Genomic DNA, 26795 nt, shown 5'->3' on the forward strand with positions numbered 1-26795 from the left:
GTCTTTGGGAAATAATTCTCGAATAATCTTAAAATGAAAGTTGCATTCTAGAATACAATAAAGCTGCTTACTGAAAGACAAAATTGTTAGGATGTGTTTGTGTAATTTTTTCAATGGAAAAAATATATAATAAAAAAATCTTGTTGTTTTCCTCATACTATGGAGATCATAGAGACATGGTGGCACAGTGGTTAGAATGCAATATTGCAGGCTAATTCTGCTGAGTGCCAGAAGTTCAATCCTGGCTGGCTCAAGGTTGACTCAGCCTTCCATCCTTCCGAAGTCAGTAAAATGAGGAGCCAGATTGTTGGGGGCAATATGCTGACTCTGTAAACTGCTTAGAGAGGGCCGTAAAGCACTGTGAAGTGGTATATACGTCTAAGTGCTATTGCTAGTATGAAAAAAAATAAAGTACAAGTTAATAGGATTATTAGAGTGGTGATCTTTTAAGGGCTTCTTTGTGTAGTCTTTTCTTTGGATTTGTTTGCCTTAATTTTCTAGGAATTAAAGTGAAGGAAAATTACACTTACAAACAGGTTTCCAGATACCTTGTTTTCAGCAGAATATAATGAGGTCAATGCCTTTAGGGTTGTGTTCTTTATCTTTTAAGAGACAGATCTAATTGAGCCAGTCAACTTATACCAATCATTCTTCAGCAGCAAAATTGCCTTTATTTTTGCACAGATATCAAGGAGCATTGAGGGACTTCACGAACAGCAGGGCCTTGAAATGTACTCAGTTGCTTTCGACTTGACTCAGGCATGTAGGTAGTTGGCGCGGCAACAGCCCATTCACTTCTCCAGGTTCTAGGAAACTGTGCAGGAAAAGTGGAATGGAGTGGCGGGTCTTTTCTGCCTTTAGGGGATGCAGCTGATTTCTCTGAAACGACGGCATTTTATCACTCGCAGGAAGGTCTCCACTTTGTGCAGGTCTTTCCTGAAGCAGGACAAGAGATTGTAGTTTTTCAGCAAAGCAGCTTCACTCCGGAGATTGAATTCAAACTTTTCATAGGTGGGTCTAAGCAGCTGAAGGCCCTGGGAAGTACCATCCTCCACCTCCTGGAAGTAGATGTTGTACATGGAAAGAGTAATAAAAAAGTATTAAGCATCTCATTCTGCTTCAAAAAAAATCTCTCTCTCTCTCTCACACACACACACACATTCTCAACTCAGATTTACTGAGCTAAGTACTTAAACTAGGAAATTAATTTATAATAATGTATAATTTCTAATATATTTAATGTAATGACCTATATAGTTACAATGAAATATACATTTTATCCAATATAATTTTAATAATAATTTATAATAATGTAATTTGTAATATGCTAAGTACTAAGCCTAAGGATTGGGGCATAATGTGTTTTTATTTTGTGTACTTCCTGTTTTATGAACATAAAAGGAATAGTGAATCTGTAGCTGCATCATTGTGACCCTCTGAACTTTATTCTACCATGGTCCACGGGTGGGTGCACAACCATGGGTGGGTGACAGAATTCCCACTTTTCCCAACCTCGGGGAAGGCATCAGAATAGAGTCTGAGCTCCATATTGTTTATCAACTTTTGAGTTCTGGAGTAGGAGGAGGCCAAGGGCTGTGCTGGTTGCAAATTAATGGGAAAGTTGAACAACACTACAATAACTATGAAGGGTAAATCTCATTCTGCAGATTCCATTGTAGGAAAAATGCATCCCCCAGCCCCTTTTCTGCACCCCAAAAAACATAAGAACAAAGCTCAAAACCAGGAAAAAGCACACAGGAGCCGTTCAGAGTAAAAGAAGATCAACTTTTTTTTCCTCTAAGCTGTCAGATAACAGCTGCAAGCAAACCAGCCACATGCCTCAGCTTAAAGAAAATATTTGTTACAATCAGGAATCTGAATGATGCTGCCTATTTTGAAAAGCGGAAACATTGAATCAAGCCTGTTGATTCACAAAGAGCTCACTAGAGCATTAGACAGATTAAAGATAAGGGGATAAAATTAATTACATTTGTTTGACAAGATTGAAGCCCAAGGAAGCTAGTTTTTTAGACCCATTGCTAAGCAAATCTAATAACAAAAGCACACAAAGCAAACCTCCAAATTACGAATAATAAAACTAAAAATCCTTATACACATCAAATCAGTTTGTCAGCTGTCCCAGAACTACATGCTGTTGTTGGTTGTGCTCATCATTAAGCTTCTTTCCTAAGGTGCTGGCCTCCATTTTATTTCCAGCATCTTATTCCAACCTTGGAACTGGACCTGATTTTTCTTCCAGTGTGATGGTCATTGAATATAGGCCCTTGTGAATTAATTTTGGGGGTTATTTTTCTTTTGATCTTAAAGAATACAATAAATTCATATGCTTACTGGGAGGCGGAGCCAAGATGGTGGAGAGGCAGCAAAGGCTGTAAAGAGCTCCTCCAAAAGTAAAGGTTTTATTTTATTTTACTTTATTTTTATTTTAACTTTTTAACCTCTTTTAATATTGTATTTTAACCTACCTCTTTTAAACTTTTTAAACCCATTTTTAACCCATTTCAACCTTTTAAACCATAGTTTTAAACTTATTTTTAAACCTGTTTTAACAAACCTGAATGGGGAAAAGAAGGAAGAGACAGCACTCTGCAGCAGAAAGTATATCCAAGCCTTTGAAGCAGCAGAAAATGGAGGATTATATTGCAAACAGACAGTCTGCTCCAGTAAGTAACTCATTCGCAGGCACCTTATCAGATAAATTTAATTTATGTGACTCATTGGAAGGGGACTTACAAACTGAACTGGAGAGCAGACAGCGTGTGGAGTTGTCCTCCTCCCTCTTGGAGAATGGCTCCCCTCCTTGGAATCTGGCAACAGCCTCTTTTACACAGGAGGGAGATGTAGCAAATTTGAAGGGGGAAAATGTGACAGACTTCCTCTCTAGACAATGTTTGCTTACAGCTCAAACTGTAAACTCAATATATAATCTCTTGTCAATTGTCATGGATAAGGTTGATTGTCTGAAAGAGTCTTTTGCAGAGTTTGTTAGGAGCCACCCAAATACTGTGAAAGGACTTGGGAGGATAACCATGGACAGACATGGGATGGCTAACTCAGAAGGTGAAAGTAGAGAAGGATCTTGTTCTCCTCCCAAAAATTTGAACACCTACAGAGAAAACACTCAATCAGGCAAAGGTCTAAGAGATGACCAATATAACTACAGTCTGCAAACTAACCAGGTTACTTTGCAAATTTATGACAAGAGAGTAAATAGAGGGCGTTGGAGCAATAGAAAAGCTATTAGGCTGTCCCTGAGCCAGCTGCTCCGCTGTGAATTCACTCTGATAGATCTACTACATGTAGAGTGGCTGCCAGCAAGAACACAATGTATGAGAATTCTCCTATCATTCAAGCAGCCCACAATTCCCTCCATGCTCTTCAGAATGAAGCCCTTTCTGAGCTTTTTCTCTATATTTCCAATAAGGGTCTTTTGCTCAGAAAAAGTGTGCCCACTCCTGAAACAGCGTCACCAAGAGGGAATTGTCGCTTTAAATCTAGGCTGCAACAGCCCTCACACTACTAAGCCTGAGGCTGCTGCAACTGAACTGACCCTGAGAAAGCAAAGAAGCAATATACGAACTGTGTTACCCACAGCTGCAGGAACTGCTGAGGATGTGCCAGAGGAAATGTTGATTGACCTATTCAGTGCATTGCCAGAACCTGAGCAAGTTAACATCATTCAAAGATTGGACGACCTAAAAGAGGCACTGACAACAACCCAATCTACAGCAAAGCCTCTATTTAATTTGGCTCCACTAAACACGCAACCTTGTGACAAGATATTTAATCAATAATCTGCCTTTACCTCAACAGTAAAAAAAGGTGTTGTCACACAGGCTGAGAGTGGAATAACTGCACTGACTGACCCAGCCTCTGAGAAACAACTGAAAGACAAAGGGCTTCATCACACAGTGCCCCCTAAGCTGACAAACACTAAGGACACAATCCAGCTTCCATCCTCATCTGATTTAGAAGTTCCCACAACATCTCTCCACAAGATGAACCCTCAGCCATGCCCCTCCAAAAATGGACATAAATCTACATTTATAGATTTAAGCCACAGTACCTGCTCTTTGGAAAAAAAATCATTCTTGGAGCAAGAGCAGAGGCACACTGGCAACCGAGATATAGAGGAGCAACAACAAGTTCTGCAACCCACGAGGAGAAATATCGAACCTCACAACAACTGTGTTTATATGGGAAGCTTAGATGATATTGACCCAGCTCCATTGTCAAGTTGACATCTGGCATTTCCACCATCTAGCCAATCAACCAAGTCAGACCACGTTGCTTCTGAGAACCCCATACAGTTGATGACCTGGAACATAGCTGGCTGGAAAAGGATGGTTGATAGTGGACTAATGAGCTTTCTTTCTAGATTTGACGTAATAGCCTTTCAAGAAACCTGGCTAACCGAAGTGGATGAACCAGTACAATTGCCAGGCTTTCAGGGATGGGCCTCCCCAGCCCTAAAAACAAAGAACAAAGGGAGACCCTCTGGTGGGCTATGCATTCTTATAAAGGAAGAGTTGCAATGGCAGGGAGAGAAATTATATAACGAAGATAAGTATCCGTACTTTCTAGCTGTCAAATTTGAATATGACCAGTTTGAGTTTATATTGGTAAATGTGTACATTCCTCCAAGCACATCCCAGCACTATAATTTTGAATATTGGATGGGCTTGGAAGTTATCTTAGAAGATATATCTATACTGTACCCTCAGTCCATAGTGGTATTATTAGGAGATCTGAACGCTAGACTGGGTCCCTCTCTGTATGAGCTTGCCCAGAAGAAGGGAATCCCAGGGGAGTTCTTTGATAACCATCCTCAGTGGCTCTCGAGAGACTGTAAAAGTAATGCCGCTGGCCTGCTCCTAGTCTCCTTAATTTTTAAGGGTAATCTCCAAATTTTGGGAGGTAAGGACAAGAATTATACATACCCTTATACATACCACTCAGCCAATTCAAGTAGTGTGCTGGATCTCTTTTGTGTGTCTAGAGATAAGGCTGACCTCTTCTCAGAGGTCACAGTACACCTTAGTGACAACAGCGACCATCAGCCTGTAAGTGTGACATTGCGAGGCCGCTCAGATTTAAGACCATATAATATGGCTGACAGATGGCTCACCAAAAAGGTAGAGGTGACCCAAAATAAAAGGTTAATTTGGGCCAAAGTTGATACTAAGGCAATATTAGAATGCCTTAAAACAGAGAATGCTACTAAGTGGGCTAAAACAATACAGTCATCTACTACTGACTGGATGTCAGCCTTCAATGCATTCTCCAATCTGTGTAACATACTGAAGAAACACCTAACAGCTAAACCTACTACAAAAAGAGCCCAAGTGGGTAGACCTCGCTGGTTTGATCCTGATTGCCAGCGACAGAAAAAGAAATTGAAGGCAGCCATGAGGCTTGCCCAGAGGAATCCTACTGCCCATATACAAGCTAAGATGCTGCACACAAGAAGGGAATATAAAAAAAACTATAACATTAAAGAAAAAACGTTTTGCCATTTCAATCTGGTCAGAACTTGAGTTGGCTGCCAGAAGTCATAATTCAGTATTATTTTGGCACTCAGTAGCAGGTATTCTGAAGGAACGGAGATTTGCATTTGACATACCAATCTCTGCTGCGGACTGGGAGAATTATTATCAGTGCTTGTTTGCCCCCACCGAACCGGTAAAGAAATTATTTTTAAACAGTGATTTGGTAAATTCTAGAACTCTCCCCCCTTGGCCACCAGCCTCAGAAAAGGAGATACAGTCCATCATTAAAAGCTTAAAGAGCAATAGAGCCCCAGGCGAGGATTTTTTACCAGCAGAATTATTTAAGAAATTTCCCAACTGGTGGGGCCCTGTATTAGCAGGTCTTTTTACACACATAAATAACACCTGCCATATACCAGACGGGTGGAAGATGGCAATAGTTTTCCCTATATATAAAAAAGGGAATAAAAAGGATCCTAGTAATTATAGGCCCATCAGCCTGATTGACATTGTAGCAAAAATATACGCTAGGTACCTTTTGAACAGAATTGAAATCTGGGTAGAGGAAAACAACATCCTCACAGAAGAACAAGCAGGTTTTAGACAGAACAGATCTACTATTGATAACTGCTTTGTTTTGAACCATCTAATTGCCAAATATGCCTATAAGAGGAGACCCCTGTTTGCTGCTTTTATAGATCTTACAGCAGCATTTGATATGGTAAATAGAGACGTACTATGGAGTAAATTGACATCTCTTAAAATAGAACCCAGACTTCTGGCTTTGATTAAAGCCCTTTACACAAGTACCTGTTTGAGGGTGCGGTATGGGGTTAATGGGGCCCTGACTAACAGGATTCACACAAATAAAGGGATAAGGCAAGGGTGTATCCTGGCCCCATTATTATTTAATTTATACATCAATGATTTGCCAGGGTTAATGAAGGATACCATGGTACACATGCCGATGATCCTGTAACAGCTTGCTTTATGCTGATGATATGATTTTATTATCATATGCTTACTGGTTACAATCTCAAAATTAGGTAATTTTCTTTATCCTTTATCAATTGCCCCATTCGTGTTACATTATGAATCATTATGAATTATGATTATAAGTCATGCTGGTTATTAGGTGGGCCATCATGTGACAATCTGATTTTACTTTTTTTGTAGCAGTTAAGCAAACCCATTGTCCAAGCAATCCCGCCCCCAAAAAGCAGTGCATGGAGATTTTTTTTCTTGCTGGAACCTGGAAATAAATGCTAATTTCCAGCAAACACAGTCATAAATTGCAGGGACCTGACAGCAGAGTGCTGGAAGGCTGTAAATGAGGACCGTTTGCCAAGAGCCCAAAATGCAGTTATGTGACCAAGGAGGGAGCAGCCATTGGAATTTTGAATCTGGGTCACAAGAATCCTTTTGGCGATGCATTGTACCTTCCAATGGTCACTAAGTGACTGTCCATAAGTCAAGGACTATTTATATTTTTCTATATTTTTCTAGTGTTGATAAATCATAATAGCAAGGCTTTCTCAATGGAAGGTAATAATCTTGAGGGCTGGGATTGTTCTGATTTTATACATAGAGAGGTCTGTCTTCTCTAATTTCATAACATTAACCAGGTGGGACAGCATAATCTGTGACAGTACTTAAAAATTACTCCTTGGGAGGGATTGCTTACCCTCATAAGAAGTTGGATGTCTTAGCAAGAGCAAGACCAGCAGAAAGTTATGGAATTTTCAAAGTGTGCTTACAGTGAAGATGTAGGAGGAGAGCGGTCTAAAGAAGTTTTGGGGGTCATGACAGAGGTGCTCCAAAAGTTTTGGGGCGTTAAGATTGCTGATTAAATTTTTAGATTAGAATGTCAATGGAGTAAAATTATTATAGAGGAGAAAGAAAGTTTTTTTTCTCTTTTTTAATATTTTACACAATTTAAGATTGATGTGATTTGCTTGCTAGAAAAGTATTTTAGGGTTATGGACTTAAAGTATGTGTTGAACTAAGAGTGGGTATGTAAGCTCCTAATTAATAACAAGTTGTCTTAGAGATTGCAAAAAAAAATTTTTTATATACTCTTTTTATTTGAACTTTTATTTGAACTTAAGGATGATTTGGAACTGTGAGACATTTGGCGTGATACATGCAAGAACTATTTTTGATTATAGTTTAGTTTGGTCGGAGATTATTAAGATTAACAGAGATAAGCGCTTTTGGCGCGTAACTGAGAATTTGTTTGGAAATTAGAGAAAAAATTTATTTTGAGTAAAGATCTTTTTCTGTTTTCCTCTTTTTCTTTTCTACTTTATTTGTAATATTAATATTGTTTGTACTCATTTTATATGAGCTAGAGAGAGATAGAATTTACAGTTTATTGTTGATAACATAGGGGTGTTTATGTTTGTTTTTTGATTTTATGCCCTGTATTTAGCTCTGGGAAGTCGGGGGGGGAGGAGGGAGTGGGGGAGAGGGATAGGGGTGGGGGAGGGGGGATTAAAGTCAAAATGTATTGTAAAACTTTTTAAATAAAAAAAAAAGAAGTTGGATGTCTTGTTCCAAGTCCTGGAGTTTTTCGTACACTCTGTCTGAGGTCCCAAACACAAGACTGTTTGTAAACATCCTGCTTAGAAACCGTATAGGATTTAGCCAGGCGTTTTGACAGCTCGCGGCTGTCAGCTGGGCTGGCTCTCACACATGCGCAATTGCGTTAGGCAGCCTTTTGACAGCTGTCAACTGTCAACGGCTGCCGCCGGCTTGTGCACATGCACGATTTCTTCCGGCAGCCTTTTGACAGCTGTCACTGTCAACGGCTGCCACGTTGGGGATTCCCCTGGTAAAGCCTCAGGTTTGGAGGCTTCCTCGAGCCATGTTAACCCTTGTAACTGTCAGTATATAACACCCCTTTCCCTCCCCCAAATTGAGACCTTAACAACATTTTTAACTGAACTGTCAGGATAAACATTTTTAACAGAGGCGTTGAGTGTTGGCGTGCTTCCAGCCCATTCAAAGTCCGCGAGGTAGGCGGGGGGGCCGTCTGGTCCTGCTGGAGCGGCGGAGGAGGGGCCTCTCCTCTTCTACTGGTGTTTCTTCAAGGGGTGGTGAAGGTGGGGGTTGTGAGTCCCCGGATGGTTGCGGTACGCCTGGGGTGTCGTTGCTGGGCGGTTCGGAGTCCATGGGGGGTGGATTTAGGGGGAGGTTTGGAAGTGCCCTGGGTCGGAGTTGGTCTGTGTGTCTGCAGAGAACAAGTCCCCTTCCGATGTCTACTGTATAGGATAAAGGGCCAGTTCAATCCAGGATGACTCCCTGGATCCATTTATTCTTTCCCCCATAGTCCCTGGTCCAGATGTTCTGCCCCTGGGCAAATGTCCTGGGTGGGGGTTTATTGCCCTCCTCAGCCGCCAGTCTGTCTGGGTGGAGTCTGTCAAGTCTTGTCACCAACCGGCGGCCCCAGCGCAGTTCCGCAGGGGATTTCCCGGTGGTAGAGCAGGGCGTAGTGTGAGCTAGGTGCCAATCTCCCGCAATGATCTTCCGGAGGGCATCTTTGGTGGCCCTCACCATAACCTCTGCAAGACCGTTAGACGAGGGGTGGAAGGGGGCCGACGTGGCGTGCCTAATACAGTTGAATAACTATCCACTACGATGAGGAAAGTCTGTCCCTGGAAGGGGCCAGCAAAGTCAATGTGGACCCAGGACCATGGATTCCGGGTGGTTTCCCACTTGTGAATAGGGGCCTGGGGTTGTACTGGTTGGGATTGCTGGCATAAATAGCAGCCAGCAATGTGTGTTTCAATATCCTTGTCGATTTCAGGCCACCAGACATAACTGTGGGCCAAGGCTTTCATCTTTACGATGCCAGGGTGCCCGTCGTGTAGTGTGTGTAGGACTTTGGGTCTGTGCATGGGCGGCACTATCACTCTGCAGCCCCAGAGTATGCAGCCTAGGTGAGAGGACAGCTCATTCCGCCTTGTGAAATATGGTTGGAAATCAGAGCCAGGGGGGATGGATTGCCAGCCAGAAGATACCCACGCCAGAACCCTGCTGAGGATTTTGTCTCTGCCAGTTGCAGCAGCGATGTCTCTTGCTGTAAGTGGGCATTCCAGGAGCTCCTGGACAGCTAAGATATGACTAGCCGGGGCCAGGTCTGGGTCTACAAGGGGAAGGGGTAGCCTGCTGAGGCCGTCAGCATGGCACATTTGCCGCCCTGGTTTGTAAATTAATTGGTAGGAATAAGCTGAGAGGAATGTTGTCCACTGCAATATTCTTGGGGACAGAATTTGGGGAGTTTGATGGTCCCAGGTGAATAGCCCTAGCAATGGCTTATGATCCGTGAATATAGTGAATGGTCAGCCATAAAGGTAGTCGTGGAATTTTTTAATGTCCGCCATGATTGCCAGTGCCTCTTTGTCGATCTGGGCATAGTTCTGTTCAGCTCTGGAGAGAGTCCTAGAATAATAAGCAACCGGCGCCTGTGTCCCGTCACTTAGTAGGTGGCTCAAAACTGCTCCGATCCCGTATGGGGATGCGTCGCATGCGATACAGACGCGTTTGTCTTCTTTGTAATGGGAAATGGTTGCGTTGCTAGAGAGCATCTGTTTGAGCTTTTTGAAACTATCACCGTGGACTGCTGTCCACTGCCATGCTGCCCCTTTGTCAAGTAACCTATGGAGGGGCTCTGCTATGGTTGCCTTCCTGGGTAGGAAGGCATGGTAGAAATTCAAGAGCCCAAGGAACGCTTGGAGCTCTGTTTTGTTTTTGGAGGTCGGGGCAGCCTTGATGGCTAAGATTTTGGAGTTTGTGGGGTGGATTCCCTGAGAATCTATTCTGTATCCAAGGAATTCCGTGGATGGAACTCCTATGGAGCATTTTTCGCATTTGAGCTTAAGTCCTGCTCTACGGAATCTGGTTAGTACTTCGTGCAGTCTGGCTGCTAAAATGCTCTCAGATTCCCCTGTGATGAGGACGTCATCGAAGTAGGGGCAAACCCCAAGGATTCCTTTCAGGGTTCTTTCCATGACTTCCTGGAAAATGCCAGGAGCCACTGAGATTCCGAATTGGAGGCGGGTCACCCTGAACGCTCCTCGGTGTGTGACAATGGTTTGGGCATCAGCTGTTTCCCTAGTGACAGGGAGCTGGAGGAATGCATGTGCCAGATCGAGTTTTGCAAAAATAGCACCAGAGCCGATTTCTGACAGGACATCCTTAACTGCTGGAACCAGATAAGTGTGGGGGTTCAATGCGTGGTTGAGGGTCGCCTTGTAATCAGCGCAGATCCTCATGTCCCCGTTAGGTTTGACAGGTGTTACTATTGGGGTTTCCCAAGTTCCCCTGTCAGTGGGCTCTAGGACCCCTAGGGCGACTAGGCGGTCCAGTTCACTCTCAATCTTTTGTTTTAGGGCAAAGGGGACCCTTCTGGCTTTGATTCTTATCGGACCGACCTCCTTCTTGAGTTTGAGGTCGATAGGGGGCCCAGTGTATTTGCCTAACATCCCATCAAAAACATCAGCGAATGTTTTGCAGACGTTTTCCAGGGTTTGCGAATGGATGCGGTTAGTACCCTCTAGGCGGATGCCCAGAGCCTCGAACCAGTCCAGGCTGATGAGGCTGGCCCTGTGTCCTTTGGTGATCTGAGCTAAAAGGTGCCCTTGAAACTTTTTAAATTCTACTGTCAGCTTGGCCTGCCCCTTTAAGCTTATGGGAGCGCCCTGAAAATCAGCAAGTAAGATTCGGGACGCACTTAACGCTGATTTTCTGGAGAATGTCCCAGGAAATGATAGAGACGAAGGACCCTGAGTCCACTTCCATCTCACATGGGACGCCCTGGATCTTAACCCAAATCTTAACTTTGGGTTGTAGGTGAAGGGGCTTCTGGCTGGAGAGAATGGATAGTACAGAGGGCTGCGAGGTTTTTTGGGGAGAGCGGGAAAACTTAGTCCTACCTGACAGAATTTCCTCAAGTTCGTGGAAGGTCTCCCGGTTTTGGCTGCGACACATGGAGCGGATATGCCCGGTCTTTCCGCATCCATGGCACTTGGCGTTCCTGAACTGGCACGTGGCTCTGGCATGGGCCCCACTGCAGCTGGCACACCTGGCCCTTGAGCTTGAAGGGATGGTTTTTTGGCTGGCGCCCCCTGGCTTGGTCGGTCTGCGGTTCCCCTCACAGCCGATGGCCATTCTGTTGAATCTGGGAATGATCGCGTCCACACCGTGATCGCCCTCAGGAGTCTCGATATCAGGCTCCCTGGCCTGATGGACTGAGCCGCTAGGGCTGCCCCCAATTGCGGAGGAGTCTTCACGGTGGCTATCTTCATACGCCATGATCTCCAGAGTGAGCTCCGCGAGATCCATCGTGGGCTTCGCCACCAGCTTCTGCTGAAGCCGCTCATTTTGGAGTCCAGCGATGATTTGGTCTCTGATGCAATCCTCCAGGTCTGAGAATTGGCATCTGCAGGCGGCATGATGGACCCCCGCGATGAATGCGGTGGGTGCCTCGCCCGGTTGCTGACGGTGGCAAGCGAAATGGAGCCGCCAGTACAATTCCGACTGCCTGGGCATAAAATGTTTGCTGAGGCGTTCGGTCAGCTTGGCATATGGTATTGTGGCGACCGGGTCCGGGCTGCAGAGTCCCACGGCGATGTAGACGGCCGGTCCACTGAGGCAGAGTAGTGTCGCGGCTTTGTGGCGGTCTTCCGTGATCTTGTTCACGACAAGGTACCCCTCGACCTGCCCCCAGTGCGACTCCCATCCTTCGGGGTGTCGGACGTCAAACTCCCTGATGTGTCCGAGGTTGGCCATTCTCTGGGTCTGCGGTACTGTGCAAGCGATTAGAAGGGTTCCTTTGCCCTCAGCCAGTGACTTCCACAGTGATTTGAGCAGCTGGAGGGATTGAAACTCCTTCTTGCCATGACTTAGCTCAGTGACTAGCTCTGTTGTACCGGGATCCCACCTTCGTCGCCAGGTAAAGTGTTTGGAGAATGACGAGAGGGAGATGGCAAGCTGGGTTCCAAACGTTTATTTTGCTTCAGCTCCGGACAGCTGACAAGCAGAGAAACCCTTGCTTTTATAGTGAACTGTCAACTGTTACAACCAATCAGGGAACTGTATTCTCCCGCCTCGAGGCGGAGACCAATGGCCTGCCGGCAGCTTTGACAGCTCCTGGCTGACTGCGCTTGCGCGGCTAGGTCGGGGAATCCACCAGCTGGCTGGCCCGCCGGCTGAGGGAAAGTGTGTTCGGGAACCGGCATTTTGACAGCTCGCGGCTGTCAGCTGGGTCGGCTCTGGCGCACGCGCTATTGCGTTAGGCAGCCTTTTAACAGCTGTCAACTGTCAACGGCTGCCGCCGGCTTGTGCACATGCGCGATTTCTTCCGGCAGCCTTTTGACAGCTGTCACTGTCAACGGCTGCCGCGTTGGGGATTCCCCTGGTAAAGCCTCAGGTTTGGAGGCTTCCTCGAGCCGTGTTAACCCTTGTAACTGTCAGTATATAACAGCTGGGTAAGCAGTTTGGCATCATTGTGCAATTGTGATAGACCATTACCAAGTGCTGCTGAATCAAATTCTTTAAGCGGGGACATAAGCAGAATATCAGCAGAGGAGTTGGAGTGGACTAAAGAGAGAGGCATGCCTGCATCATCCTGGACCAGTCCCTAAGCATCTTCCTAATCCCACCCACTGTTGGTCCTCTGATGAATGGGTAATGGAGCATAACAGATTTTACACATTTTATGGCTATTGGATTCTTTTGGGTTAAAGAGGAAACACAAATGCCAAAATTGCTAAGAGCAGACATACTGTATTCTGGAGTGCAAACCAAATTAAATGATGACAAAAGATTTTCTGTATTTCTGTACAGAATCTCTATCTCAGAGAGAAACAGAGAACTGACTTGTGCAGCCTGGGAAGTATACCTAGATAAAAGACATGATTTGTGATAAAGGTAGCATCATAGGGAAACATCAGGAAAAAAAATATATTGCCAGGGCATGTTTGTGCCATGGTTAAATGCATGGTTAAATGTCTGGATCCTTGCCTGAATCTTAGCCAAAGATATTTGAAATTTGCAAATGGAATAAAGCATAGAGTTTCTAATGCTCTGTTCTCTATCCTGCAGCATAGAAATGAGGAACTGGCAGCCCTTCAGATGGTTGACTTGACTATATTATCTAGTCCCTTTCATTTTTACCTGGGTATCTAACTAGCTCTCTGACTCTCCTCCGATGTTTAGAATTCACTTACTGTTCTTTGTTGAACACTTCTTGAGAACTTGGTGAAAGTGGGAAGTTAAAAATTCTTGTCTCTAGGGATTAACCTCGAGGGTACACAAAGACCTTGACACACACAAATACAAAGACAAAGAGAAAAGGAGAGGAAAACAGAATACTCAGTTTTCACATCCTAGTTATTCCCGCTATAAATCTCAGTTAAATCAAATTAAGGAAGGCACAAATCTGAAACATCATGTGGTTAAATAGAAAGAGAAACAGAAAATCATTGTTTCTATATATTTACCTTTTCTTCTAAGTACCTTTATTTAGCCAAATTGGGGTTTTTTTCTGCTTCATCCATGAGCAGAGTCTACTCCTGCATAATCTGCATCCGCGCTTCTTATGCATTTCTGCCTGGGTGGGCAATTTGTCCCTGTCCCAGGCATCCATCCATCTCCCTACAGTGGGATCCTTGATCCTGAGCTTCCCATGCTCTTTCCCACCATCCACAATGAGACTCCAAGGCTTTCTCCTTGGCCCCTTACAACCTGTGGAATACACTGCCAGCAGAATACACCACCCCCCAACAGGTGGAGGTATCTTTCAACCTGTGGTAACCCCTCAATTTTTCAGGCAAATGGCCTGGAGGACTCTTTCCACCATGATTTCAGAGTATGGTCACTTCTTTTCCAGAATAGGGCTCTGTTCTTAGGTAGTTGCCCAGCATTAAAACCCTTTCTTTCCTTTGCACTCACTTCTGATGCACTTTCTCTTCTCTTTCTCAAAAGGTCCTGCACTGTGGCCAAATCCCCTTGCTTTCCACAGTCTCTTGGTTGAACAGATCCTTTTTGCAGCTAGGAAAGGAGAGAGTAGCAGGATCCAGCTGTGGCAGAGAGAGATTCCACCTACACACACACACACACACACACACACACACACACACACACACACACACTTTTGCTTCTTGGGCTTCTAAAGTTAAAATTTAGAGGTACTCACCTTTCCAAGCAGCGTTTGAATTCAAACTCAAAACTTCCTTTACTACGCTTGCTCCAAATGGGCAGGGTCTGGGAAACCCACCCACAGACATAGGGGGTCTGCTGCCAGAAAAATGGTGGCTTACCCAGGCCCAGTGCATTGATGGGGTTAGCTTGAAGTCCCATCTAGATTGCCAAATTGTTGAAAGAAAAATCTTCATCAGGGTCCAGTTCAAGCTGGGAATAGACAAAATGGAGACTGCTTTGGGAAAAAAGGTTCTTGTTTATTGAGTTGCAGAACCAGACAGAAATATGGCTCTGGGGCAGCTGACCATATAGAGCTGGGAGTGGTGGGTTTTTATATCTTCTTGGGCTTTTGTGTTTGGAGTTGTTCCTGTTCCTGTGACATGAACTTTGACCTGAGCTTTTGAGCATGTTCTTTTGATATTCTGATGATAGTGAGTTAATCCTGTTATGTCCTAAAGGTCTTGTCCTGCTTCTCTGGGGCTGTGACCGAGGCTATATCCTGTGTTGGATTTTTGGGTGAGGGTTGCTGTTTCTAATCCTATCACTCTTGTTGTTGTTAGCTATCAAATCTTGCTCCAAGGGATTTTGAAAGATCCTGACTTGAATGGGTTGCTGCAGGCAGTATTTGCTCATGAATGGGGCCTCTGTCTTTCTGAATGGGATTATCAAATCTGCATTTCTGAAGACCTGGCTCTTTGAGCTCTCAGGCCCAGGCTGAGGAGTAAATTATTTTAATTGGGGTTTTTAATAATACAGGGTTGATTTAATATTTTTTAAATTGGTTTTTAACTTTTGTATGCTTGATTTTTAACTCCCTGTAAACCGCCCTGAGTCCTCAGGGAAAGGGCGGTATATAAATGCAATAAAAAAAAAAAATTTCTACAGACCTGCTGAGTTTCTGGCTGATTATTCTCTAAAACATTTCTTTCCGTGCGTGTGTGTGTGTGTGTGTGTGTGTGTGTGTGTGTGTGTGTGTGCTGTCTTCCTACAAAGGAAACAAAAAATCCAAAACTGCAGAGACATAATTATAGCAGAGCAGGAACATGAAAAATTAGGACCTTGAACACAGCAAAAGATTAAATGAAGTGATTACTTATTAACATCTTAGTGATTAAAATGGATTGGAATTTGATACTTGATGAGAATATCATACTGCTTATTACACAGGACACAAAAAAATGAAACAGCAATATTGCTTTCACAGTCAGGAAGAATATATACAGCAGTTAAACAGCGAGTGACTACAATGTGATCATTGACCAAATAATGTTAATTAGATGTGAGAATTCTTTAATATGACAGTTAACCAAATTTATGTTCCAAACATTGCTACAGAAGAAAGGGGAAATGATTATTTTTATGGTCAAGTTCAATTTGAAATTGAAAAAAATACAAACAAGATGTGCTGTTTCTGGCTGGAAACTGTGAGATATAAAATATGTGAGATATTTTAATCTGAGGTTTTATAATTATTTTACTATTTTTTAAATAATACAATGAATGTTTTGAATGTTTTCTATATTAAAGTAAATAAACCAGAGCTATTGGATTGCAGTGGTATATAGGCAATAAATAAATAATGTAAATATTCCTGAACAATTGCCAAGTGTTAAAGGACAACCGATGAAATATTACATAAAATAGGAAAAGATAAAGTTAGAGTTAATAACAAAAGAGAAAGGGGTGAAATCAGGAAGTAATGGAGTGAATAGAATAAAATGATAAATAAGGTCCTGATGACCTGGGAACAGACAAAGGGCAAAGATAGTAAAATAAGAACAAATGATCAGGAGGAAGAGGGGTGAAATCAGGAAGTAGTGGAGTCACAGAATAAGATGATAAATAAGGTCCTGGTGATCTGGAAAAAGACAAAGGTTAAAGATAATAAAATAAGAACCAAGGATCAGGAGGAAAAGGAGTGGCTGGAAAACACTGAAAAATGTTGTTAACATTGACATGAAATTAGCAGCAGTTACAATTGTTTGCAATAGTACATATACCTCTCCTGAACAGGAGATAAAAAAACAGTAGTCATACAAGCACTTACAATAGTACAATTACTTAAGAATAAAATCCTGCAAATAAGTTGGAGGTTTTCGTGACCTTGTAGATCACCTGGGGAATCCAGGCAACTCCCAGTCTACCAGCTTGCCCACCGGGCTGGGTAGACCAGGACTCGTGAGTCCGTGCGAGTCAGACTGATTCAAGTCCCTCTGGCGGGCCATTCCAGGTCGGCCCAAACCAAAGTCCATCGTTGGAGTTAGCACAGCGGCTGTCTTGATTGGGTTGACTTCCCCGGTTGGGGGATCCATGTTGCACTCCTGGGCTTTGCCCATCTATGACCACCTCCCCATTGTACTGACTGCTAGAGTCCTCAGGGCATGTGAATTGCCCCACTTGGCTGCCAGTTTCTGGCTCTAGGAACGGACCCGTTGTGAGGTCCTCACTTTGTGGCCATTCTGGGAACCGCTTCCCCAGCTGATCAATATGGCAGTGAACGACTTGCCCCCCATCCAGAGCCACCTTGTACGAGAGGGGGCCTGAGGCTTTAGCAATTTTACCTGGCACCCACAAGTTCCCATGCCCATAGTTCTGGCCCCACACCCCATCACCCATTTGCAACCCCCTTGGAGGCTTTGGGCGAGAGGCATCTGCTCCCACCCGGTCTGGGTGTAACCTGTCCAGTTTAGTGATAAGTCTTCTTCCCCAGCGAAGTTCTGCTGGGCTCTTGCCTGTTGCTGTGCAAGGCGTAATGTGCTGGTAAAGCAAAAAATCAGCCAGCCTGTGGTGCCAATCCCAGTCACTATGCACTTGAGTGACTCCTTTGTAGTGTGCACCATCTGGTCAGCCTGCCCGTTAGTCGAGGGGTGAAAGGGAGCCAATGTAGCATGCCTTATGAGGTTAGTCCTCAAGAAGGCTTGAATCTCTGCTACTGTGAACTGGGCCCCATTGTCGGATACTACAACGTCCAGCAGCCTGTGTGTTGCAAAAAGGTTTCTAAGCACCTGGATGGTCCTAGCAGTAGTCATACTTGCGATTGGAATAACTTCCAGCCATTTAGAGTGGCTGTCGACCACTATCAAAAATAGCTGTCCCTGAAAGGGCCCAGTGAAATTGATGTGAATCCTCCACTAAGGAGTGTGTGTCTCCTCCCCCCCCCAAGCAGTGTGTCTCCTCACCCCCCCCCAAGCAGCATTATTACAAAGTCAGCTTATTGCCCCCAACAATCTGGGTCCTCATTTTACCTACCTTGGAAGGATGGAAAGCTGAGTCAACCTTGAGCCTGGTGGGATGCGATCCTGCACTAATTGCAGGCAGCTTGTGTTACTTAAGGCTCTGTGCAGGGAAAGCTTTAGAGTGAATTAGGAAAAGTGAAAAAGTGAATTAGGAAAATAGGGAATGGTTGCTGGAATCAGGGGCTGCCACAAAGAAGAGGGAGTCAAGCTATTCTCCAAAGCACCTGAAAGCAGGACAAGGAGTAATGGATGGAAACTAATCAAGGAGAGAAGCAACCTAGAACTAAGGAGAAACTTCCTGACAGTTAGAACAACCAGTGGAACAACCTGCCTCCAGAAGTGGTGAATGCTCCAACACTGGAAGTTTTTAAAAAGAGACTGGACAGCCATTTTTCTAAAATGGTATAGGGTTTCCTGCCTTAGCAGGGGGTTGGACTAGATGACCTCCAAGGTCCCCTCCAACTTAATATTATTATTATTATTATTATTATTATTATTATTATTATTATTGTTGTTGTTGTTGTTGTTGTTGTTGTTTAATCCACTTGCACTGTTTTATGTTTACATGTTTGATGACAAACAGCCTTATGTTTATAAGTGACAGTTTTCCTACTAAGCACCTGCATGTCATAAGCATTTGAATTAAAATTACCATATTAAAATCAAATCTGATGTTTTTTAATTTTTATTTGGTGTGCATTGGAAGAGGGGTAGTCTTATACGATGAGTATAGCCCAAACCCTATAATTTAACAGGAAATGTAGGGGGTCGTCTTATACGCCCAGTCATCTTATACGCCGGAAAATACGGTACTTTAAAAATTGTAGGTTTTTGAGTAAAGTCAGGTTTTGGATATTAGTTTTTTAAGTACTTTGTTGTTGTTGCTTATATTTCTGTCTTACTAATAATATCTTCCAATTTTGTTATATCCTGAAGTGTAAATTATTTAGTTGCAGTCTGGGTTTCAATTTGTGACTTAAGATTGGCATGTAAATTATTAAATCTGGAGATAGATATCTCAGTGACTCTGTAGATTGTTTCAAGTATAAGGTTATAGTCAAGCAAGGTTTGTGGCTGATCCTTCTCCATTTTTTAATAATTATAAATAGTCCTTGGTGGACGCTATTTTTCGAACAAAAATCAGTAAGTGTCCACCTCCACAAGTCTAAGCCAAATTCATCTCCAGCTGTTTCAGGTTTTTATCTTAATGCCAAGGTCAGTCCAAAATGTAAACAAGCTTGTTTGCCAATAGTATTCACTAGATATCCCCAGAGTACTTCAAATCCTTTTCAGATGGTGTCTTTATATTTATTTCCTTTTTTGTCCCTCTTTTTAGACTAATAGGTAGAATAGTCCATTTCTGTAAATATAGGAACTTTGGGCCAAAAGTAGAAAGGCAGTAAGTCCAATTAATCAGTATAATTTAGTACAAGGCTTTTTCTTTTCTCTCCCAATGTAGATAAAGGCCGCTATTAAGGAGGTGGGGGAAAAATCCCTTCCCTCTCTCCTCGCAAGGGGAAGCAAATTTGGAAAGCTTTTGGCAGGGAAAGTAGATGATTAGGAAAAGAAGAAGGCAATTCTCACCCAGTTTTCAAGTGCTTTCAAGTGCTTTATTATGCTTTTGACTTTGGCAGGAAATGGCTAAACAATGGGCCATGGGAGTGGCCGATCCTTTCTTCTTCAGTTCAGAGAGTAGCTCCAAGCCGACGGGAGGGCCACCGCCCCTCTACCACCAACTGGAGAGACGTCTCCCCCACTCATTTCCCCTCCAGGGTGACTTTTTACCCCTTTACAGGGGCCTCCCAATAAAGAAATCCAGGTGACATGAGGAGCGATTCCCTCGCCCATCTGGTTGTACTGAAATCCAGAACCACAGCAGAGCACAACTTTTTAGTACTGCTCTGATCAGTTTAATGTGTTCATTTTTGGTTTTAGTGTAAATTGGCCCACTCACCAATGGGTCGTTGTTGTAGTCATCTTCTGCTGCTCCTGGGTCATTGTGGCATGGAATCAGAGCTCGATCCTCTCAGTTGCGATCCCAGGGAAGCTCTGTGACTTCCTTGGAACTCGTCGCAGTCTCCAGCTGGTAGATGATCCCCTCTCTTGGCCGGTGTCCTGCTGCAGCAATCCATGGCTTGATTCCCCTCTTTGCCACATTTGAAGCAGATGGTGCTAGAGCTGGAGCAGGTGAGCTGGAGCAGGTGAACTTCGTGCAGTCTCCCCTTGCTTCTCTCACTGTGGCTTGAAACTCAGTCTCACTGGGTGATATAGGTGTTTGCATTGGTTCATTTCCACTTCCTCAGCTAGCAGGCACCAGTCATACAGTCTCCCCAGTGCTCCATGGGCCATGCAGGCATTGTACAGCTCTTCGCTGAGCCCATCCAGGAAACAGCTCACCAGGATGTCTTCTGGCCAGTGAAGGTGACTGGCCAGCTCTCTGAATACTTCAGTGTATCCAGCAATTGGTCTCCTTCCCTGCTTCATGGTCTTTGTGCACTCCTGGGCTTTCTTGTCTGCCAGCTGGTCTTCAAACCACCTGCGGAGAGCAGCCATAAAGTGGTTGAAATTTCTCAGTTCAGGTGCATTGCAATTATACAGGGTCACCATCCAATCAGCTGCTCCACCTTCCAGGGCTAGGGTGATGACTCATACCTTCTCAACATCAGTAGGCAATGTTCTCCCATAGACTTGCATGTAGGTAAACACTTGAGCCAGGAAATACTCCAGGCACTTTGGGTCTCTGTTGAACTTCACTCTGATTGCAAATGGTTTCACCTCAGCTGGATGAGGTGGTCTGCCTCTGGTTCCTTGAGATGGACTGCCTCACTGCAGTACTGCCTCCTAGGCTCCAGCTACAGCCATCTCTTGGACCTCGGATTCTTCTTCCTCTGATTCATCTCCTGACTCTTCCCCCAATTTTGGGGATTTCTTTCAGTTGCACCTTAAAGTCATTGAGGGCTTTTTTCACATATTCCATCACAGTTTCCATCATCCCCAACTTTGATTCCTCTTTTTCTCCTTCTTTATCAGGAGGGGCAGGTTCTGGATTTTTCTTCTTTGCTTTTTTCTTCCCTCCGCCTCAGGTAAGAGTGACTTTCGGGACTTTCTACTCCCATCTTTCTTTCTTACCTATCCCGAGTGACCATCTGACTCTATCTTCTTCACCAGAAGGTCCAGCTTTCATCGGCTTTTAGGCAGAGGAGATCGTCCCATTTCTCTTCCTAGAACTCCTCCAGGTAGAAATCAGTTGCGACTCCCCTGGTAGGGCAGCAGCTTCTCTGGGTTGAGTACTGTGCTGATCTCACCTTATGTAAGGATCCACCTCATCTAACCATCCAAGAAAGCAAAACTCTTGAAACAGGCATTGTCTCAAAATGAACTTTAATTAGGGGCTAATGACAGTAGGGAAGTCAAGGTGAGATCTGGGGAAGATCCTGCTTAAATGGTATAATTAAACCACCAATATCCCTCCTCTCACCAAAGTCATAATGTCCATTTGAAATCCAGCTAATCCACAGGTGGCACAATGACCGGGTAACTGGTACAGTTAAGGTCTTTTCCAACTTTCGTTTCTCTGTAACTGTCTCCCTGATAAGGGAGACACATTCCTTTCTCAAGTTGATAGAGGTGGAAGAAGGAAAGCAGAAAGCGAAAGTTATCCCAAGTGAAAGTAAATACAGTATCCTCCTCCCCCCAGCTAAATGGCAGGAAAGCACAAGTGTGTGTGGGTGGGTGTGGGTGTGTGCACGTGTGTGCGCGCATGTGTGTATATGGAACAGTAAGGATTTGGGGACCTGACAGATATAATCAAGATTACGTGAAATCTTAATGCCACTTTATAATGCCTTTCTAGAGTCTCAACATCTTTTTTGTATCATGGTGACCAAAACTAGATGCAATACTCCAAGTGTGGTTATGCTGGACCAGTGTACAGCCATCTGGTCCATTATATAGTTAGCTTAGGAATTAAGAACTGTGTTAGAGCATTTGGCATTTAAAGGTTAATGCTGTATTTTTAAGAGATGGTTTCTGAGAAATGTAGAATAGTTGTTAGTCAGTCCTATATCTTATCTAGTCAGTGGGAGGAGCTTCAAAGTTTATTGCAGGACATCCTGGCTATATGCCAGAGTTCTATTATCTCTCTGCATGAATTCTAGCCTAGGCTAGGCTAGGAACTCCATAGCAGCATGTAACATTTACATAGAATGGGGAAATCCATTATTTTTTTTACCTATGCAATGGGTCCAGATTACAAACTCCATTCCAAAGAACCTCTGCTGTAACCGTCAGTTATTGACTTGAGGATGCCTGTGAATAAAAGTAATTTTGCATGATCCGTCCATTGAGTTTATTCTGCCTGTTTCACATGGAATCCAGCAACCCCCTCTGCATGGGACAGGACAGTGGTCTTACCAAACAGTACTAACACTTTATATGAGCTTGATACTATCCCTCTGTTGATGCAGACTCCGATTGCATTGGCTTTTTTGCCAGCTGCAGGACACTGCTGAATCATGTTTAAGTAGTTGTCCAGTAAGACTCCTAGAGCCTTCTTTGTAGTGTTTTTTAATAATGTAAACTCAAAGGCAGGAACATCTGTATGTTACTGTTCTGTAAGCTATTTTGTAAGTTTTTCAAGCTAAAGAGTGATGGCATAAATTATAAAAAGGCTAAAATGGCTGATTACAAGATTTATATTAAAAAATAGAGTTTTTCAACAAGGAGACATATCTATTGTGCAAGAGCCCTCTTAAATTATTTTAAGAAAATAATGTAAACACTTTATAAAAGCCTGCTTTGTTTCCTTTTCTCTCCACCCCATTTTTAAACTATTGTTACTGAGTAAGAGTTCTGGAAAACCAGAGGGTTTCACAATATTTTGTAAAGCTTCAATTGACCTAATAAAAATATTAATATGTATTCTGAGCTGTTCTATCTCTCTTTTCTTCTTTCCATTGCACCCTACCTATCTCTGAACAATCAGAAATAAACAGTTATTATTACCTAATCAGAATGATAAAAATATTGTACAAATTTTAATGTTCATCAGGAGCCAGAATGTTAAAAAGACAGAACAATATAAAAATGAGGTGAAGTGTGGTTGCTATAAGTTTTGGCGTCAGATTTAAGAAGAGAATTGTCTATGAAAGCTGGCCATTGCTAGCAGTTACAAATATTTTTTTGCCTAGGATTCTGGAAGAAAATAATAGTGGCTATCCAGTACAGGAACCTAGGTTTGAATCCAGCCTTGGAAGGAATATAAAATATAAAATGTTCTTACCATCACCTCCAGTTACAATTAAATACTCACAATGCTAATGCTAATAACTGATTAGTCAATAAAACAGACAATGTAATAGAATATGAAGAAGCTAAACTGCTCTGAGACTTTACAATTCAAGCAGACAAACACCTGCCATGTAACACCCCAATTCTATCAATTGTTTATAGAAAAACAAAAAAATCTAGATAATAGATTTTTGAGGAAGTGAAGTAAAAGAACTAGAGAAGATCACAAAATACAAAGACCTGCAAATAGAAATAGAATGACTACTGGTAAAAGAAAGTGAATAGTACCAACAATAACAGATGCCTTGGGTGCAATCCCAAAACATTTGAAGCACCACTTGAACACCATTGACATTGACCAAATCACTGTGAGTGCAAAAGGTAGCTTGGAACAGTTTACATCTTGAGACAATACAACAAACAACATTTAACAACAATCAAACAATCAAACAACAAGATCTAGCTATCCTAGGTCCCTGGGGACACTATAGGATAAAAATGTGGATAAAAATGACAAATACAATCTAAACATCTGGCTGATTGTACAACCAACCATAATAATTTATTAGATGTTTACATTGCCTGACTCCCAACAATTCTGGGCAGTACACAACAATAAAAAAGCAATTACAATAAAATCAATATATGATAAATATAAAAGATGGCAAATACAATAAAGAGATGGGTCTTGCCAATGCTCTGTGTAAAAAGCCAGGTCACAGCAGTTCTAAACATCTGCAAAGTAGGGCATTCGGATCTTGGGCAGAATCTGAATCTTAAGCAAAAAAAAAAAATTCAAATCAGCCACTGAAAAGGTAAAATAGCAGCAATGGTACTAGTTCAGCCTTCCCTTTATTTTTTTACACTCCTTATGGCTTCTATTAGAGCTCATATCTGGGCTACCAAGAATGCTACTTAACTGATATAAGGTATAATAATAGAATCTTACAAGTGAGACAGCATTAGCGTATTTTGTTAGCTGTTGATTAGTTGGTTTAATTATGCTTTTATGAGTTTATTGTATAAAGGCTTGCAATAACTGGTTGTTTTGAAATTAGAACGTTTGAATTATCTTGTTACTGCTTGTTAAAAGATCTTTCTCCTTTTCTTTCACCACATTCACTATAGTAAGAAGGGTTGGGTTTTTTGGTTAATTAGGGCAATGAATGATCCCAGCCATGGTGATCTTCAAATTGATTTATATCTTTCTTTGTTTTGGGAACCTACTCAAGGTGGCAAACATTATCTAATATTTCTTCTTCCTATTTTTCTCACCACAGCAGGTGAAGTGAGTTGGGCTAAGAAAGGGTGACTGTTCCAAGGTCAACAGCTGGCTTTCATCGGAATAGTTTCTAGCCTGGCACTTTAACCACTACATCAAACAGGTTCTTTGTGCTTTATTAGTGTTATGATATGCAGGCTGCAAAATACAACCACTAAATTGCACACGTGAGAATTTTCTATATTTCGTTGCTGCCATATAGTTGTCACCCAAATCGTTGCAGTTGAGATGAACCAAGGTTAAGATTATATTCATTTTTCTCTATAGCTGAACCTTGCAAGAACAGGGACTTACATATAACAAGCAGGTATTGAAACACATGGCCAAAGATTTTGAGGACAATTAAATAAAAGCTGATAACTCTCGGGTCCAGTGTCCATCTAGCTCTGAAGCCTATTTCTGACACTTTCGAAGAAGAAAGAATCGTGATACAGCCTGACAGAAGGTAGATACTGAGTTAATGGGTTACATGAAAGATCCTATGGAAATAAAAAAAAAACCTCTGAAGTTTATACAGTAAGCATGAGTCCACGCAGCTATCTAGGCCGCTAGGTGGCAGTACAACTGTTCAGAGGTCGGAACGGTCTGGGCGTAGCTTCTGTCTGGTGGGGTGTCAATCCCGCCCAATGCCCTCCCTCAAGATTGACGTGCTTCCAGTAGCAAGCGGCCGCTCAGGTGTGGGCGTAGCTCCTGCAGAAACCCTTCCCTTCGCTTTTGCTCGCGCAGCCGGTGGTTGCGGTGCCCGGCTCGACTTTACATCGCCCTTCTTTCCTGGTCGTCGAGAGGAGTGGCTGCCCATCCAGCTGGCTTTCTGGCAGCGCCATGGCAGAGCTGGAGAGCCTGGAGTTCGGCAAAGCAGATTTTGTGCTTCTCGACACCGTGTCTATGCCGGAGTTCATGGCCAATCTCCGGTTGAGGTACAGAGTGGATTGCTGGGGGGTGGGGGAAATCTCCGTGCCTCTTCCTGCCTTCATTCCAGGACGGAAAGGACCAGTGCCATTTAGAGAAAGAAGTGGCAGCAGGTGTTTCTCTCCCTGCTTTTGGGAAAGAAGGACCTCTACCATGGAAAGTAAATCGGTTTCATTTCCCATCGCCAGTTAAATGAAGCCTAGTGAAATGAATGCTTCCTGGCACAGAAGGCAACGTATATAGCCAGTGGTGATTGGGAGAAACACTAAGCAAGGAGAAAAGCTATTATCTAGATGGGAGATCACCATGAAATCCTACAGTTACTAGGTAGACCAGAAAATTAAGAACCCAGAAGATAAGGTAAACTACTACTCTATTGCTGCCAAGAAAACTATCTGGATGTAGCTGGGAAGTCATCAGTCATAAAGTTCAATCTGACCCTTTTTAAAGATCTTAACTTAAACCTTTGGACCATGTGTTCATAGTGTGTTATATGTATAATCTAGCTGAATGAAAACCAGTGTGATTGCGTATTGGGATTGTTTAATTTCAGCGAGTATAGCTAACAATCAGAAATCCTGGAAATGTTATAATCTCCGAAGCGGGCTGTCTGCTTTTCAGATCGAGTTAAAGTCGGAGGGAGGGTGGGTTATGGGTTTGGGGAAATGGCTTTAAAAACAAACCTATAAAAATAGTATCATCCCTTTTTACAAGGGTTGCAAGGGTGGAGAGAGAGTTGTGTACCTGTGGCTACATTGGGAGCAGAGTTGAAAATTTTGAGTAAAGACTTCCTGATTCATACCTGTTAAATCTACTTGGATAAGTATTTATATATTTTCTAGATTGGGTTTGAATGTGGAAGCCCTGCTTTTAAACAGTCGTAGAGGGTATTGACTGATACACTATTGTGTATTACTCTGTTAATTCTTGCAATAACATCACTCACAAAAATTCTTGCTGGTTCACTTTTATAATCTAATCTTCAAGCCTTCCAGAAGTCTAGTCATAGAATTTAGCTCTATCCACAGTCTCCCTGGGATATCTACTTTATATAGGATAGAATTTTGCAGTTGAATTCTTGAGTAGCCCAACACCCTACCTCACCTTTATATCCTGCCTCAATGAAATCACTCAGATAATAGCTGAAATATCCAAAGTGATTTTACTTCTTGGCAATAGAAATATTTTTATAGCACACACAGTCTATTAAGGTCAAGAGGGCCATTATTTTTTTAATAATCTCTGTTATATATATGTATACAGAATGACATGAATATGCTTGTGCTATATAGGCCTTTAGCCTAATTTATATGAGGTACCTACCATTCAGATTTAATACATCTGTTTGCACCATTGTGTTGGTTT

At 42.9% G+C, this 26795-nt stretch overlaps 2 protein-coding genes across 2 annotated transcripts in view; one reads left to right on the top strand and one right to left on the bottom strand.

Annotated features, from left to right (window-relative positions):
* Positions 1-857: 857 nt before the first annotated feature.
* LOC308678967 (somatotropin-like) lies at positions 858-9068 on the bottom strand (the record flags this gene model as incomplete). The annotated part of the gene is made up of 3 exons (XM_081346198.1): positions 858-1058; positions 8052-8195; positions 8946-9068. The coding sequence occupies 3 exons, from the start codon at positions 9066-9068 to the stop codon at positions 858-860; spliced, it is 468 nt and encodes a 155-aa protein (XP_081202324.1).
* Positions 9069-25252: 16184 nt separating this feature from the next.
* The window catches only part of LOC308679161 (unconventional myosin-Id-like), a 164995-nt gene continuing 163452 nt past the window's right edge, over positions 25253-26795 (top strand). The window contains exon 1 of the mRNA XM_081346478.1: positions 25253-25438. Within this exon, the coding sequence (XP_081202604.1) occupies positions 25344-25438 (95 nt within the window). The 5' untranslated portion in view covers positions 25253-25343. The remainder of the gene's footprint in view (positions 25439-26795) is intronic.

The sequence above is a fragment of the Vipera berus genome (genome assembly GCF_964194415.1).
Source record: "Vipera berus genome assembly, chromosome: Z".
NCBI classification, from domain to species: domain Eukaryota; kingdom Metazoa; phylum Chordata; class Lepidosauria; order Squamata; family Viperidae; genus Vipera; species Vipera berus.